Genomic DNA, 17,547 nt, shown 5'->3' on the forward strand with positions numbered 1-17,547 from the left:
TAAACCGGGATGTGAACGCGGAAGATTTCAAAGTGCGCGCACGTTTTGTGGCCGTAAATACGTCACAGCTACGCGCCGTCGTTCTTTCTTTCTCTCGTCCTGAAGATGGCGGCAGGGGTGAGTAAGATGGAGAGATGGCCAGCCATGGGTCTTTTTTTCAACTTTGGTACCCCAATCCGTTAAATATCAATCCCATCTGAGCTCACAATGAGCACCTTTTTACGCCAACACCACTGTTTGGGTGTTTGGTGGCTGTTTCGTGGTGTATTTACAAAGAATTTCATTCAGTGCCTATTCTAGCTCGGGTTAGCTGTCGCTATCGTGACGGTGCATTGAAAGTGAATGACGCCGCTCTCTTAGCATGGGGCTGTGCCACGTTACCTTTTCTGTTTCATACTACAGACACATACTTTAACATTTCTAGGAGTTTTCGCCTGAGGCTAGAAAGTAAGTCTATTTTATTAAGACCCAGGTCTGCTGTCTATTTGATTGCATTGAAGTTCGGTTTCTGGTTATATTGCCAGAAACCATAGGGGGAGAACACAAAGCTAATAGCCACGTGAATGAAATCTTCCACTGCTTGAAGGTGTTTTTTAGTATAACGCAGGTTGTTCTGGCCTAGTATTTTATTAAGAATGGCTCGACCATTCCACAGTTAGTCTTTGCATGGCCGAGCATCTTAGTTTGGATGTAATTCATTTCTGTTAACAACACAAAGTCCTCCTGTACCTCTTAACACATTTAGAGGTACCAGTTTTATTCTGCTTCAGACCATGGTTCATACTTCTACACTAGGCTGTTTTGATGCCTACAAAACTTGAGTAAATGCAGTATATCATCTAATTATTTTTTCTGTAATTACTATGGATGAGTTTTCATTATATTCTTTCTTCCTTTCTTTCAGACTCTGTACACGTACCCAGAGAACTGGCGGGCCTTCAAGGCCCAGATTGCAGCCCAGTACAGTGGTGCTCGCCTCAAAGTCGCCAGCACCTCCCCTGCCTTCACCTTCGGGCAGACAAACCGTACTCCTGCCTTCCTCAACAACTTCCCTCTGGGCAAGGTAGGTTGAAGTTGTGGTTTAATTGTTGAAACGGCTGCAATAAATGCTTATTTCCCCTCATAAATGGGGTCAGATCACTGTGATTTTTCTCTTGTGAACTTAATTGTCAAATAAAGAGTAGGACCTTCACAGGTTTGATAAGGTGGTGTACACAGTCACTTCATCCTCTGGTTTGAAAAGAAATGTGTCAAATCAGTGTCACAGTATTTCATTTTGTCTGTTTATAGGTACCTGCCTACCAGGGAGATGACGGCTTCTGTCTGTTTGAGAGTAATGCCATTGCTCACTACTGTAAGTCTCATATTTGCTAATAAGTGCATGTTTAGTGCAAAATGTTTTTTTAGTGCGTTTGTCCAAAAGTTTTGGATTTTAAGTTTAAAAGTCAACTAGAGATATGGCGGAACATTAAATGCGTTACCAGTTTCAGTTGCACATCATTGACTTCTATCACCTGTATGTTTATTTTTATATATATATATTTTTCTCTCATATGCCTACAGTGAGCAATGATGCCCTGCGTGGTGCCACTCCTCAGGCTGCAGCCCAGGTGCTGCAGTGGGTGAACTTTGCTGACTCTGAGATCATCCCTCCAGCCAGCGCATGGGTCTTCCCCACACTGGGAATCATGCAGTTCAACAAGCAGGTATGGAGCTTGCTGTTTTTTGGTGATTGTTTGATTGCTGCCATGGAATTTGAGCAACTTGGTTGTGATTATGCATTGATTTTTCTTTGTTGCTGCATCCAGGCTACAGAGCAGGCTAAGGAGGATGTGAAGAGGGCCCTTACAGTGTTGAACCAACATCTGAACACCCGTACCTTCCTTGTGGGGGAGAGGGTCAGCCTTGCTGACATTTCTGTGGCCTGCTCTATGCTGTGGCTCTATAAACAGGTGAGACGTGCGTAAGTTATACAAAGAGCCATAACATTTATTTTCAGCAACTTTCATTTCTGAGAAATTTTTAGTTGGTAATGTGCCTTTTCTCCACTAAAGGTCCTTGAGCCTGCATTCCGTCAGCCTTATTCCAACGTGACCCGCTGGTTTGTCACCTGTGTCAACCAGCCTGAGTTCAAGGCTGTCCTTGGAGAGGTCAAGCTGTGCGAAAAGATGGCCCAGTTTGATGGTGAGTCATCAATGAGATTAGGTCACTGTAGAATACTGAGTAATTAACACTGGACACATACTAAATGTCATGCTGTCACTTTTAAACTGTTCTGTTGAATTCAATAAGGACTAAAAGAATTACATTTTGTTACTATATAGTACTTGACACTAACTCTGGTGTTCACAAAGGCTAGAATAAATACATTTAACAAAGTACTTAATATAATTTCACAATTTGGCTCCAAAATCCTAGTTTGAGAGTGAAAAACAAGTTCAGTAAGTGGAACACTTACCTCAAAATATGTGCTTTGTTGTGTTTATTATTCTTCCAGCCAAGAAATTTTCTGAGATGCAGCCCAAGAAAGACACCCCTCCCAAGAAAGAGAAGGCTGGAAAGGAGGCAGCCAAGCCCCAGGAGAAGAAGGAGAAGAAAAAGGAAGAGAAGAAGCCTGCTCCAGAAGAGGAAATGGATGACTGTGATGCTGTTTTGGCTGCAGAGCCCAAAACCAAGGACCCCTTTGCACATCTGTCAAAGAGGTAGAACATTGTCTTATATTTATTTTCTTCTAGTATTCTTAGTTATGTATGATGGAGAGTTACTAGTTTGTGAGTTCTATCGCAATTAATCCCTTTAGATTCTACTATGAGCACTTAGCACTTGCCCTCTACTTAAAGTTAGTGGTCATCACTGATCTGTAAAATAACATTTAGCCTGTGCAATGTGCAGACCATCTGTTGAATGATAGCAGGCAGTGCTCCAGTGATCCTCCCCTTTGCCCCCTGTCATTGGGCAAGGCAGTGTCCAGTCATGGCACGAAGTCTTAATCTGACAGGGGAAGAGAAACTAATGGCCATATTCATCCCAGTCATCTCTGATTCAGTGAGTAAATAGGCTGGTTCATGCTGTGGCCACATCTGCAGCTGCCCTGGAATTTTAAAGAAGTGTTCTTAACAGTGAAGTTGTCATAGGGTGTATGTTTATTTAGCATTAGTTTGGGCTATTGTGACTGGCCAAAGTATGAGTTAAACTGCAGTACTCCTAGAAACATGTCGAAAGAGAAATTGAGTGAGCATCTACAATGCATTTCATTCACACTGGGGAAATCAATCCGGCTACAGCGGGATTCGGGCCGTATCTGGATATGGGTATCCTGATAGTTTTTTCGGAGTGTAAACACAGCAAATCCAAATTGAGTGCGGACACACGTGTGATAGCCAGATTTGGAAAATAGGTCTGAAAGTATCCATCTTAAAGACTATCCAGATATAATCCTACTCCAACTGGATTAACTTTCTCCAGTGTGAACGGGGCCTAAGTTTGAGTGAATACAAAACGCTGTCAGCCTCCACCCTGTATGTAAAGAATGTAAACATGTATTGTATAAACTGATCTTTATTACAATTCTTTAATTTATTTTCATTTTTAAGCACTTTTGTCATGGACGAGTTTAAGAGAAAGTATTCCAATGAGGACACCCTGACAGTAGCCCTTCCCCACTTCTGGGAGCACTTTGACCGTGAGGGGTACTCCATCTGGTACAGTCAGTACAAATACCCCGAGGAACTCACACTTACCTTCAAGAGCTGCAATCTCATCACAGGTAAGATTTGCACACCCTTTACCAAACACCTTAATTTAACATAAGGGGGGTGTGGTACACACATGCAAGGGAAAGTGAAGATCTGATTTTAGTCTTTGCACTGCAGCTGTCGGATCAGTTTTGCTGTTTGCAAGACTTGTTCAGTTATACTAGACATGTCTACCTCTTTATGAAACGGGTTTAATTGAAAAAGAAGAAATTAGATGTGTAGAAGGACTGCAAATGTTCTAGTTGGATCATGATGAACTTCCGTCACCTGTAGACCTGGTAAAGGCTGTTTGGCCAACATTTCAAAGTAGCAAAGCTTTTCAAGTAAGCTGATAAAGATTGTTTGTACATGATCCATATCTACAGATGAGAAATAAGGGCTGGTTCATGTTTGCACTAGTGTGACTCTTTTTTTTTTTTTAAGATCACTGATGTAACGGGGGGGGGGGGGGGGAAATGCAAAGTTATAAATTAAATGACAGTTGGTAGACACCGAGTAAAAGAAGGCATTCCCCTGTCATTGGGCAAGGCGGTGTCCACTCATGGCACGAAGTCTTAATCTGACAGGGGAAGAGAAACTAAACCATATTCATCCCAGTCATGCCTCATTCAGTGAGCAAAAGGCTGGTTCATGCTGTGGTTACATTAGATAAAATCTAGAAGTATGCGATGTTCTGAGACAGGAATTTTGAACAGGTACGTTAGTTTAGGCTGTAATCTGTGAAGGAAGGTAACAAGTCATTGTAGTTCATATTACTTGCTGTATAAAGTTAATCGCTTTCAATAGAAAAGACACAATTTTGAAATCCCACTGCCTCAAACCCTGCACTGTTCTTCACAGGTATGTTCCAGCGCCTGGACAAACTCAGAAAGAACGCCTTTGCCAGTGTCATCTTGTTCGGCACAAACAATGACAGCAGCATCTCTGGCATCTGGATCTTCAGAGGCCAGGAACTGGCCTTCACTGTAAGTAATTAAAAAGGTTGACCACAAATATGTATTAAGTAGAGATGGTACATTTTCAGTTTTTGACCGATATACTGACATACATGTAGACATCCCCTCTCATTGGGCAAGGCAGTGTCCAGTAATGGCACAAAGTCTTAATCTGATAGGGGAAGAGAAATTACTGACCATATTCATCCCAGTCATCTCTGATAAGTGAGCAAAAGGCTGGTTCATGCTGTGGTCACAAATACATTTTCAGGATGTACAGCTGCCCTCTGGGTATTAAAGAACAGTCTGATGGTAAATGTGGTGTAAGGCGTCTTATTTCCATGTCCTGCCATCACTGTCAAAGCTGATGTATAAACTATGTAGACTTTTACATCCTTCGAATAATAATCCCTAGATTTGGCATTGTTAAATTGTCTTGAATGCAAATCATGTGATTTTCAGGCTTCATTTGTTGGAATGTTTAATCCAACTCCACAACTGAGCAGAGTTGACTATATTGAATACATTTCTTTTCTTTCTCTTGCCAGCTGAGTGAAGACTGGCAGATCGACTACGAATCATACGACTGGCGCAAGCTGGATTCAGACAGTGAGGAGTGCAAGACCATGGTAAAGGAGTACTTTGCCTGGGAGGGAGACTTCAAGCACGTGGGTAAAGCCTTCAACCAGGGCAAGGTCTTCAAGTGAGAGGACACTGAGGCTGTCGCTTCTGCTCTCCAACAATTAAACCTACGAACATTCAGCCACATGTGCTTACTTAACTGCAATGACTTGGAATGACAGTGTTTGAAGACGAGTGAATTGCCCCCCCCCTCCCCCCAACTGGTTTTTGTTTTGGCCTGCAAAATAAAGCATTTCCCTCAATGCCATCTATGGGAGCTGATGTCTGTGGTGAATTACTTGTCTGTACATATGTTGTGTCTTAAATGTTTTTTGGTGTTGGTAAACTATCAATGGATTTATTTTTTGCCAATACGGCCACCTCGAAGACTTGATAAATGTTTACCATGGTTATTTTACATGGTTTCAGAATAAGTTGAAAATCAGTTTTGACATCCAGTAAAATATGGACAGCCTCGCTGCACTTCCCCAAGGAGAAAAAGTCTGGAGTAAATCTTAGTTGCCCCAGAGCAAAAGTCATTACTAGGGGTGGAACAGTTCAGTAAATCCATGGTTCGGTTCGTGTCACATTGTTGAGGTTTTTTCTACTTTTAACACTCTGGAAATACCAGATGAGCATAAAATACATAGCCTATTTATCCAACATTCACAATATTCAAGAATCAGTTCAGTGTTTCCCCATCATCATATCGGGTCAAGTCAATTTCATTTTTTTTTAATTTCTATATAGCACCAGATCATAACAAGCCATTTAAGACGACCTTTCCTATAGAACAGCTCTACACCTTGTTCCTTTATTAAACAAACTAAACGGCTCATGTTATTGATCTTATTTACACCTTTGTAGAAAAACGGCATATTGACGTTTGATAAAGACATCAAAGCAGTTGTTACCATGGTGACAGTCTGACATAAAAGAACCTTTTCCACATTAGTTATTGTTACAAAGAGCACTTTTGAGTGACACACAGCGAGACGCAAGGAATCATCAACAATGTTCAGGACTTTTTGGGACTTTTTTCTGAAGATGATTCAGAAAGAAACACAAGAAGAGAAGAAAGAGCACGAAAAGCAAGGACAGAAGTATGAGGAGAAAACTCGACTGACGCAGGAGAGGGAGGAACTAGAGGAACAGCTTGCACAGAAGACAGCGGACATCATCTATCATCAGTGTCCGGTTCTCCAGCAAACGATACTAGAGTTAATGACAAAATGGGAACTCACAGAGGAAAACAAAAACCTCAGAAAGCCTGCTGAAGAACATAACCAGTGTTCTTCCAAGATTGAGGTGATGTTTCATCAGAGCAACGAACTGGCCGAGGCCAAGGTCGGACAGTTGGAGGAAAAGGAGCTGGAAATTGAACAAACTCTGCAGCAAAAAGAGGCTCTATTGGTAAAGTGTGAATCAAACTCTTGTTATTCACCCTCTTTCTTCTTATCTAATTTGATTGCCCATGATTCCAGTATCCATGGCAACCTGAATGTTTATCATCTGCCCCTAACTGCAGCTCTACATAAAATGTATAATAATTAACATGAGATAATATAAAAGCAAGGTAAATAAGATAAAATAAGGTCAAGTTTATTTATAAAGCACATTTATAAAAACAACTTTCGTTGACCAAAGTGCTGTAAACAGGAGTCAGTCATCAAAGCAGCCATATTTGTAGTCTTTATCACACTTTAAGCATTATATATATATATATATATATATATATATATATATATATATATATATATATATATATATATATATATATGTTATATTGATCATCCTTCAGCTCTATACTACTTGTCCACATTCAAATCACACAGCCTGAGCTTCTTATAGTCTTAAGGTATTATTCCAGCCTCAGACCTTTCATATGGTATATTCACACACTATTCTTTAAGGTCAGTGACTTCATACTGTTCTTGTCTTCAGCTGTTTCTTTTTCATATCTTCATAATATTAAGATTTTTTCAAATTCAGCAAATTAAATTCAGATTGCAGATTCTCCAGCAATTTAGAGCAATTCTTCACATCAGCGTTCAAAGCAATGCTTCAGCTGCAGCAATCAAACTTGCATCTTTTTCTTCCTTTCTTTCAGACTCTGTACACGTACCCAGAGAACTGGCGGACCTTCAAGGCCCAGATTGCAGCCCAGTACAGTGGTGCTCACCTCAAAGTCGCCAGCACCTCCCCTGCCTTCACCTTCGGGCAGACCAACCGTACTCCTGCCTTCCTCAACAAATTCCCTCTGGGCGAGGTAGGTTGAACTTGTGGTTTAATTGTTGAAACGGCTACAGCAAATGCTTTTTTCCCCTCATAAATGTGGTTAGATTATTACTGTGATTTTTCTCTCATGAACTCAATTGTCAAATAAAGAGTAGGGCTTTCACAGGTTTGATAAGGTGGTCTACACAGACTCCACACACTCTTCATCCTCTGGTTTGAATAGAAATTAAACAAATGTGTCAAATCAGTGTCACAGTATTTCATTTTGTCTGTTTATAGGTACCTGCCTACCAGGGAGATGACGGCTTCTGTCTGTTTGAGAGTAATGCCATTGCTCACTACTGTAAGTCTCATATTTGCTAATAAGTGCATGTTTAGTGCCTGTGTGCTATTTTAGTGTGTTTGTCCAAAAGTTTTGGATTTTAAGTTTAAAAGTCAACTAGAGATATGGCGGAACATTAAATGCGTTACCAGTATCAGTTGCACATCATTGACTTCTATCACCTGCATGTTTATGTATACCTTTGAAAATATGTTTACATATTTTTCTCTCATATGCCTACAGTGAGCAATGATGCCCTGCGTTTTGCCACTCCTCAGGCTGCAGCCCAGGTGCTGCAGTGGGTGAACTTTGCTGACTCTGAGATCATCCCTCCAACCAGTGTATGGGTCTTCCCCACACTGGGAATCATGCAGTTCAACAAGCAGGTATGGAGCTTGCTGTTTTTTGGTGATTGTTTGATTGTTGCCATGGAATTTGAGCAACTTGGTTGTGATTATGCATTGATTTTTCTTTGTTGCTGCATCCAGGCTACAGAGCAGGCTAAGGAGGATGTGAAGAGGGCCCTTACAGTGTTGAACCAACATCTGAACACCCGTACCTTCCTTGTGGGGGAGAGGGTCAGCCTTGCTGACATTTCTGTGGCCTGCTCTATGCTGTGGCTCTATAAACAGGTGAGACATGCATAAGTTATACAAAGAGCCATAACATTTGTTTTAGCAACTCTTTCATTTCTGAGAAATTTTTAGTTGGTAATGTGCCTTTTCTCCGCTAAAGGTCCTTGAGCCTGCATTCCGTCAGCCTTATCCCAACGTGACCCGCTGGTTTGTCACCTGTGTCAACCAGCCTGAGTTCAAGGCTGTCCTTGGAGAGGTCAAGCTGTGCGAAAAGATGGCCCAGTTTGATGGTGAGTCATCAATGAGATTAGGTCACTGTAGAATACTGAGTAATTAACACTGGACACATACTAAATGTCATGCTGTCACTTTTAAACTTTTGTCACTGTTGAATTCAATAAGGACTAAAAGAATTACATTTTGTTACTATATAGTACTTGACACTACACTTCTGGTGTTCACCAATATTAAAGGGCTAGAATAAATACATTTAACAAAGTACTTAATATAATTTCACAATTTGGCTCCAAAATCCTAGTTTAAGAGTGAAAAACAAGTTCAGTAAGTGGAACACTTACCTCAAAACATGTGCTTTGTTGTGTTTATTATTCTTCCAGCCAAGAAATTTTTTGAGATGCAGCCCAAGAAAGACACCCCTCCCAAGAAAGAGAAGGCTGGAAAGGAGGCAGCCAAGCCCCAGGAGAAGAAGGAGAAGAAAAAGGAAGAGAAGAAGCCTGCTCCAGAAGAGGAAATGGATGACTGTGATGCTGTTTTGGCTGCAGAGCCCAAAACCAAGGACCCCTTTGCACACCTGTCAAAGAGGTAGAACATTGTCTTATATTTATTTTCTTCTAGTATTCTTAGTTATGTATGATGGAGAGTTACTAGTTTGTGAGTTCTATCGCAATTAATCCCTTTAGATTCTACTATGAGCACTTAGCACTTGCCCTCTACTTAAAGTTAGTGGTCATCACTGATCTGTAAAATAACATTTAGCCTGTGCAATGTGCAGACCATCTGTTGAATGATAGCAGGCATGTGCACCAGTGATCCTCCCCTTTGCCCCCTGTCATTGGGCAAGGCAGTGTCCAGTCATGGCACGAAGTCTTAATCTGACAGGGGAAGAGAAACTAATGGCCATATTCATCCCAGTCATCTCTGATTCAGTGAGTAAATAGACTGGTTCATGCTGTGGCCACATCTGCAGCTGCCCTGGAATGTTAAAGAAGTGTTCTTAACAGTGGAGTTGTCATAGGGTGTATGTTTATTTAGCATGTTTGGGCTATTGTGACTGGCCAAAGTATGAGTTAAACTGCAGTACTCCTAGAAACATGTCGAAAGAGAAATTGAGTGAGCATCTACAATGCAGAGTGAATACAAAACACTGTCAGCCTCCACCCTGTATGTCAAGAATGTAAACATGTATTGTAACTGATCTTTATTACAATTCAATTCTGTTATTTATTTTCATTTTCAAGCACATTTGTCATGGACGAGTTTAAGAGAAAGTATTCCAATGAGGACACCCTGACAGTAGCCCTTCCCCACTTCTGGGAGCACTTTGACCGTGAGGGGTACTCCATCTGGTACAGTCAGTACAAATACCCCGAGGAACTCACACTTACCTTCAAGAGCTGCAACCTCATCACAGGTAAGATTTGCCCTTTACCAAACACCTTGATTTAACATAAGGGGGGTGTGGTACACACATGCAAGGGAAAGTGAAGATCTGATTTTAGTCTTTGCACTGCAGCTGTCGGATCAGTCTTGCTGTTTGCAAGACTTGTTCAGTTATACTAGACATGTCTACCTCCTTATGAAATGGGTTTAATTGAAAATTGTTGGATCATGATGATCCTCTGTCAGCTGTAGGCCTGGTAAAGGCTGTTTGGCCAACATTTCAAAGTAACAAAGCTTTTCAAGAAAGCTAATAAACATTGTTTGTACATGATCAATATCTACAGATGAGTAAATAAGGGCTGGTTCAACGTATTAAAAGCCTTTCTCAAGTTGATTTTTCTTGTTTTTTTAAATTTTTTCAAGATCACTGATGTAACTGGGGAAAATGCAAAGTTGGCAGACACTGAGTAAAAGAAGGCATTCCCCTGTCATTGGGCAAGGCGGTGTCCACTCATGGCACGAAGTCTTAATCTGACAGGGGAAGAGAAACTAAACCATATTCATCCCAGTCATGCCTCATTCAGTGAGCAAAAGGCTGGTTCATGCTGTGGTTACATTAGATAAAATGTATGAGATGTTCTGAGACAGGAATTTTGAACAGGTACGTTAGTTTAGGCTGTAATCTGTGAAGGAAGGTAACAAGTCATTGTAGTTCATATCACTTGCTGTATAAAGTTAATTGCTTTCAATAGAAAAGACACAAATGAAACCCCACTCCCCACTGAAATCCCACTGCCTCAAACCCTGCACTGTTCTTCACAGGTATGTTCCAGCGCCTGGACAAACTCAGAAAGAACGCCTTTGCCAGTGTCATCTTGTTTGGCACAAACAATGACAGCAGCATCTCTGGCATCTGGATCTTCAGAGGCCAGGAACTGGCCTTCACTGTAAGTAATTAAAAAGGTTGACCACAAATATGTATTAAGTAGAGATGGTACATTTTCAGTATTTGACCGATATACTGACATACATGTAGACGTCCCCTCTCATTGGGCAAGGCAGTGTCCAGTAATGGCACAAAGTCTTAATCTGATAGGGGAAGAGAATTTACTGACCATATTCATCCCAGTCATCTCTGATAAGTGAGCAAAAGGCTGGTTCATGCTGTGGTCACAAATACTATATATAGTATATATAATATATTAAAGAACAGTCTGATAGTAAATGTGGTGTAAGGTGTCTTATTTCCATGTCCTGCCATCACTGTCAAAAGCTGATGTATAAACTCTATGTAGACTTTTACATCCTTCAAATAATAATCCTTAGATTTGGCATTGTTAAATTGTCTTGAATGCAAATCATGTGATTTTCAGGCTTCATTTGTTGGAATGTTTAATCCAACTCCACAACTTTTTTTTTTTTTTTTTTATTTTAGATACTGTATTAATCCCAGAGGGAAATTCGTTACGGCTGCTGCACAAGCAGTGTCATACAATGACTAGCAAGGCGCGCCACAGGCTAGTGTGGTTCTTGCCCAAGAACCACACAACAGTGACTAGGGAGGAGTTGAGTTGGGATCGAACCACCAACCTTCTGGTTATTGGACAACCCTGCTATCCCACTGCGCCACTGTTGCCCCTCCAGTTGACTCACTGAATACATTTCTTTTCTTTCTCTTGCCAGCTGAGTGAAGACTGGCAGATCGACTACGAATCATACGACTGGCGCAAGCTGGATTCAGACAGTGAGGAGTGCAAGACCATGGTAAAGGAGTACTTTGCCTGGGAGGGAGACTTCAAGCACGTGGGTAAAGCCTTCAACCAGGGCAAGGTCTTCAAGTGAGAGGACACTGAGGCGGTCACTTCTGCTGTCCAACAATTAAACCTATGAACATTCAGCTACATGTGCTTACTTAACTGCAATGACTTGGAATGACAGTGTTTGAAGACCTGCGAAATAAAGCATTAAAGCAACACAAGGTCTGGGAGCCACGTTTCTTGGGGCATTCAAGAATGTCATACCAACTCTTATTGTAAAAAGGTATTTTTTGTGTGTAAATACACCATGTGTAGTGTAGATAGCTGTAACTAGTCCAGATGAAACAAGGCAGTGCCACGCATACAATGAAAGTTAATTTAAAAAATGCAACAAATAACCAACAATCCAAACAATCCTCATTGTTGTATTGATTCTGTGTTTGGGCCACAGTCATCGGCTACATTTATTGATAGTAATTTGAGCCCTTGTGGTTCATATTTTTAAATGTCTGTCTTGTGAACTGAAGAATGCATATGATCCACAAATTTATTGCACTGTTCTTTGGCGCCTGCAGGGGGCAGGCAAACACTTAATTTTAGAATATGTTGAATGGAACGCACCCAGCAGAGAAAATGACTGGGCTGTTCTCGTGGTTTAGGGAGATGAGAGTGCTTTAAACTATAGGTTCCTGTTTTGATGTCTGGACTTCCCCAAGGAGAAGAAGTCTGGAGTGAATCTTAGTTGCCCCAGAGCAAGAGTCATTACCATAAAACTTTTATGTATTGCAAACTTTCCCCCTGCTAAGACAGAACCTTAAACCTGGTCATATATGTTACTACAAACCTTAAGTGAACTTAACTCACACCTTTGTAGAAAATGGCATAATGACACTTGATAACGACATCAGATTATTTGAGAATTATATGGTTATTACAAAGAACAATATAAAAAGGAGTGCTTTGACCACACCCTGCTCAAATGCAGAAATGCCAACTTTCAGAGCTTACTTCTGCAAGTTAGTATCAAATATAGAATAAAATAAATTATTTAAGAGGAACTGACATTGTCAACATGTTCTTTAGGACAGACTGAATGTTGAAATAAAGGCTTAAACCTTTGTTTCGTAATGACTGGTCCTGTACATGATTTTTGTCTGTTAATGTTGGGCTGAAAGGGCTTGGTTTTATTGGACACACCCAAACATACGAAAGTTTGTACAACACTTTTGATGGCTGTTGTTGACTGTTCCCACACCTGCGGGCTGGCTTATCCTTCACGTCTTTGTTCTTCATTGTTGCACATTGGGTGCAGGTAAAATAAGACACCTGGTCCAGCCCATATAATGAATTTGTGTATATTCATTCCACTGCATCTTTAAAAGAGACCTGAGTGTAGTTTTAACTGTAAATGTGTTAAATTCTGAAATGCTTGGGTGGGTCTTGGGAGCTTTCTGCATGATAAATCCACACACACGTGAGAGATGCACACACACAAGAGAGGACTCTCTTCTTTGAATGAGTCAGGAGTGTCATTTTTTCCGACTTGGTAAGCATGATTCAACATCATTTTTGGCGCAACCATCTTCCACCATAGTGTTGAATCAGGGAGGCCATTTTAGTTTGTTCTGTGGTCTCATGGAAATCAGAAAATGGAAATGTTCCCACAACAGTGAAGCGCCCAAGTCCTTGAACACATGACTCACCCATCCTGTGGATCATGGTGGAAGAGAGAGCTGAAACTTGAGCAAATAACTTCACCCACAGCCTTGCAGCAACACCGCTGATAGCTAACCCTTTGACTGCTGAAGGAAAGCGGTGTTACAAAAGGCTTTGCATGCAATCAAATGTAAAATTAAGAAGTGAGCTGAACAACATGCAGTTCTAATCTTTCTAGGGTGAGTTTTATGTGCAATAGCAGCGATATGAAATCCATAAATAGTCCGCCACTAGGCATGGTTTGTATTTAGGAACTTCAGAGTTAAAAAGCTAAACTAAAGCAAGCTACAAGAACAATAAGCAGTCTCATGCCAACAGCAACATTCTCTCTTCCAGTCCTGCCAGCCTTCCTCCCTCTTGTCTTTCTTTCTCTCTTGGCCACACACTCACTACTTTTCCCTTCCTCTCTCCTGATCTGTGCTCTCTGGACATCGTCCTTGCACGAGGTGGGGGGATATTTTTTTTCCCTCTTAAAAGCAGTTGTAGCATTGAAGAGTGCTGGCGAGGAAGGAACAGAGAGAGAGAGAGAGACACAGAGACAGAGAGGCTGTATTGTTTCACCACACAAGGTCCCAGTGTGGCTGTCAGCCCCCAATCGGAGCTTTAGGCATGGTATGCATGTGTTGAGCATCTGGTGTTGTAAGACACACATCTGGAAAATAGTGAGGTAGTCAGTGGACGGGCTGGAACAGCGAGGTGAAGAGCTGGGAAGTTAGAGGCTAAAATCCAACACAGTGAAGGGACCAAACTCAACACACTGTAAATTACCACAAACAATCCTCTTATATGGATATGTTATTCTGAAATCAGTGTTTTTAATTGCTTACATATAAGGCTATATATTTCCCTCGACCTCAGGCATGTTTACAGCGTCTAATTTCCAACACAAGAGTGTGTCACTGTTGTTTGTTGGTTAGAGGGATGTCTCTAAGGCAGTCAGAGACAGCACGCAGCCACCATGCTGTCCCACCCTTTAGACTTTTATGGGGTTTCCCGAGCCTCAAGTTGGGAGCTGGGCTTCAGCTCTCACACACCCACCCACCCACACACACACACTAAACTTAAGCAATAGAGGAGGTAGGAAAATGGATCCTTAGTCAGCAACTGAGGTTCACTTCACCTCGAGTGTCCTCTGCATTTTAGGTACAGCCTGTGACGTGAGACAAATACATGCAAAACAAAGGAACTACAAAACATGCAAACTTTCAATAAAAGGTTGAAATGCATATTTACATGGCGTTTGTAATGTTCATGTCTGTTCAGAGTGACAAGACTTTCTACCCGATTGTGCATTTAAGGGCTGTTTGTGCTGCATTTTCTGTGGCATGAAAACAGAGCGTCGTAATTCAGTACTGGAATGGAATGAGGGAGGTCAAAGGTGAGTCTTCTGTGGGGAAATAGCTGAAAAAAGGCAGGGAGGGACGGGATGATACAACCCAAAGTCACCACGCTGTCATGGCTACATAACAATGCCTGCAAATAACAACATTAGATAAATATGTGTTATAACAAACTGAGTATGTTTCCCTACAAGAGAAACCACCAGTGTAGTGTGTGTTAGAGAGGAGAGAGGAAAGTATGTGACGTGATGAGAGGTACACAGGGAAAACAGACAGCCCCTGCTCCTTTGGACATGAAACCCCAGAGTTGCCTCTGGCTCATATTACCAGAATCTGGAGGTGGGGCATGTCGTCAAACTAAAGCAAAACTCTAATAATGCTCCACCATGTCTACCAAGAGCAGAAATATTGATCACAGTCCAGTCCAGACACAACAAAGAAACAAAACAACAATAACCACATCACAATATCTAATACATTGTTTTATTTATACTAAAATCACAAACAAAGAAAAAAACTGCAGTTGTCATTGTCTCTGCTTTACATTAAGTTCTAAAAAATTGTTTTATCTATGCCTTTCTAAACAAACAATAAACAGACACATTAAATAACAGGCCCCTTGAACAGTGGGGGTTATTATGGCCTTCTCCTGATGGTTCTCCTCCACCTCCAGCTGGTCTATTATTCAGAGCATAGGTCAGCTGAAACTCAGACCTCACCTGGCAACAAGAAATGCTATTTTCTGATTTGCTGAGAAATTCTATTTTCTGATTGGCCGATTTGTCTCTAATTCCAGACAGCTGTAGGAGCGCCTGGCTTTGACTCGGTTATAGGATAGTCTTTAGGAATTTCTGTGCGGTAAAGTTAATAATTTCTCCGCGTGAGAAATGCCATGTGTGGCGTGTGAACTTCCTGTAAACTAACCCTTGTCATCAATCAATTAAAATGTGTCATCTGTATCTGTTGTAATGAAAGCTTAAAACATTCAAAACACAAAGAGAAAGTAACAGCTATGATTCTAAGACTCAAAGTCTGTTTTACTAATATCCTTTTAATGAAGTTAGCATGCTAACCAGCTAGCCGCAGCCTTGTGTAATACCACTTTGTACCGCAGAGTGTCAGTATAGTGTCTTACCTGCCCTCAGGCCAACAAGAGAGGAAGAAGAAACATTGACGTTGCCAGTGTTTTATGGTCATGTGAAATTAGCTGCTCCATACAGAGCGTGATTTTAGCAGCTGTACGCGGTGTGCTCAATGCTGAAGCAAATTTATGATTTTTTTTATCACTCAATATATTTGCGCGTCAACATGGAAAAAGACGAACGCAACGCAAAAAGGACGCGCAGGCACGGAGGTGTGTTAGCAGCTAACATCTGTGCTAGCCTAAAAGCTAATAAACAAACCCCACCTGGCGTATATTGGACTATACTACTGCAGATAGCGTGGTTGGAATTTAAAGGACTACTGCGTCTTTTTCTCATATTGACAAGACTCAGAGGCCACAGAGTTCTGGACATCACCTGGAGTGAAGGTCTACGGTAAGGCTCCTGTAGTTTCTGACTTTGCTTCTGTATTGTATAAATAGCCACTGTGTCAGGAAACATAAGCACATAACATTAGAGCACAGCACACCTGTAGCGACCCTCTTTCTAAATACATCTTTATACTTTATTAAATAATATGCATTCTTTGTGAATAATAATAAGGGAAAAAATAAATAATAGTTGTTTTTATATTATTATACAGGGCCTTTATTTTCTCAATGGCATATTGGTGTGTTGGGCCTTTGTTTGATGCAGGCTTGCATAAAAAAACACCTTTTTTCCCAGATAAAATAGCCATGTTTTCGCTTTTAATAGAATGTGTATGTGTATCAGTCGATGAAGATGATGTCTAAAGTTTCATGTTGCTTTCTTCTTCAACTTTCTTTTCACATTGACAAAACTCAAAGGCCACAGAGGTCTGGAATTTATAATTATTAGGTGTAGTGATTATTAGCTTTTTATGCATGTATTTTTAATGCTGGGCTGTACATAGGCAAACATAGGTATGTTAAAGGATTACGGATTGGCCAAGAAGTGGACCCTTTAGGCAGTGCACTATTTGCCAAGGCTATAGAATTTAGAATGTATTTGGAAATACTACAATTAGCTAGCCATAATTGCTTCATGATTGTGGTTTGGGTGTTTATGGAACCTTCAATGTTTAAAAGGGCCCCGGGCCATATTTTATCTCCCCATACAAATAAAAACATGTGGTCCTTGCAGATAAAAGAAATCAAATAGGCTACCTGCTGAGGTTTCCCTTCTTTTCAAGGTGTTCAGTGTTTAAATCTCCTTTTAATATTCTGCTAAGAAAGAAGCATTTTAGACCTGGATGAGCTGTCAGAGTAAATGGGTACCCCACCATGACTGATTGCTACGTGTATTGGCTTGCTGGTGGTTTTTGCATCTCACTCACAGAAAGAGCTGTTAGTGTTGGGACATTTATAGCTATGACTGGAATGTTCAGCTCAGAAAGGTATCTGTGTGTGCTTCAAAGCACAGAAGAAGGGAGGTGTACCACACAGAGGGAAAAAATATCCTTATTACTTCCCTTTAGATCAATAATCCAAAACAGATCATGGTGAGTGACTGTCAAACACCAAAAGGAATGCAGCCACATAGTA

General features: G+C 41.0%; 2 protein-coding genes across 2 annotated transcripts; both read left to right on the forward strand.

Moving 5' to 3' along the window:
* The first annotated feature begins 39 nt into the window (after positions 1-39).
* Positions 40-5,588, forward strand: eef1g (eukaryotic translation elongation factor 1 gamma). Its single transcript, XM_028416507.1, has 10 exons — positions 40-117; positions 905-1,063; positions 1,291-1,354; positions 1,564-1,706; positions 1,809-1,952; positions 2,055-2,184; positions 2,498-2,702; positions 3,594-3,766; positions 4,596-4,720; positions 5,239-5,588. Exons 1-10 carry the CDS (start codon positions 106-108, stop codon positions 5,395-5,397), a joined length of 1,314 nt encoding a protein of 437 aa, XP_028272308.1. The 5' UTR covers positions 40-105; the 3' UTR covers positions 5,398-5,588.
* Positions 5,589-6,358: 770 nt separating this feature from the next.
* Positions 6,359-11,950, forward strand: LOC114443045 (elongation factor 1-gamma-like). Its single transcript, XM_028416952.1, has 10 exons — positions 6,359-6,724; positions 7,422-7,580; positions 7,829-7,892; positions 8,115-8,257; positions 8,360-8,503; positions 8,607-8,736; positions 9,064-9,268; positions 9,925-10,097; positions 10,889-11,013; positions 11,750-11,950. Exons 1-10 carry the CDS (start codon positions 6,359-6,361, stop codon positions 11,906-11,908), a joined length of 1,668 nt encoding a protein of 555 aa, XP_028272753.1. The 3' UTR covers positions 11,909-11,950.
* Positions 11,951-17,547: the final 5,597 nt, after the last annotated feature.

This window comes from Parambassis ranga, chromosome 10 (genome assembly GCF_900634625.1).
Source record: "Parambassis ranga chromosome 10, fParRan2.1, whole genome shotgun sequence".
Taxonomy (NCBI): domain Eukaryota; kingdom Metazoa; phylum Chordata; class Actinopteri; family Ambassidae; genus Parambassis; species Parambassis ranga.

What these genes read in the sequence shown, in the direction of transcription:
- eef1g (XM_028416507.1), top strand. An exon ending in TCATGCAGTTCAACAAGCAG is followed by an intron (nt 1,707 to 1,808) that starts GTATGGAGCTTG and finishes TGCTGCATCCAG; the next exon opens with GCTACAGAGCAGGCTAAGGA. An exon ending in TTTGCACATCTGTCAAAGAG is followed by an intron (nt 2,703 to 3,593) that starts GTAGAACATTGT and finishes TTCATTTTTAAG; the next exon opens with CACTTTTGTCATGGACGAGT.
- LOC114443045 (XM_028416952.1), top strand. Translation starts at nt 6,359, where the DNA reads ATGATTCAGAAAGAAACACAAGAAGAGAAGAAAGAGCACGAAAAGCAA. An exon ending in TGCTGTGGCTCTATAAACAG is followed by an intron (nt 8,504 to 8,606) that starts GTGAGACATGCA and finishes TCTCCGCTAAAG; the next exon opens with GTCCTTGAGCCTGCATTCCG. An exon ending in GAGCTGCAACCTCATCACAG is followed by an intron (nt 10,098 to 10,888) that starts GTAAGATTTGCC and finishes TGTTCTTCACAG; the next exon opens with GTATGTTCCAGCGCCTGGAC.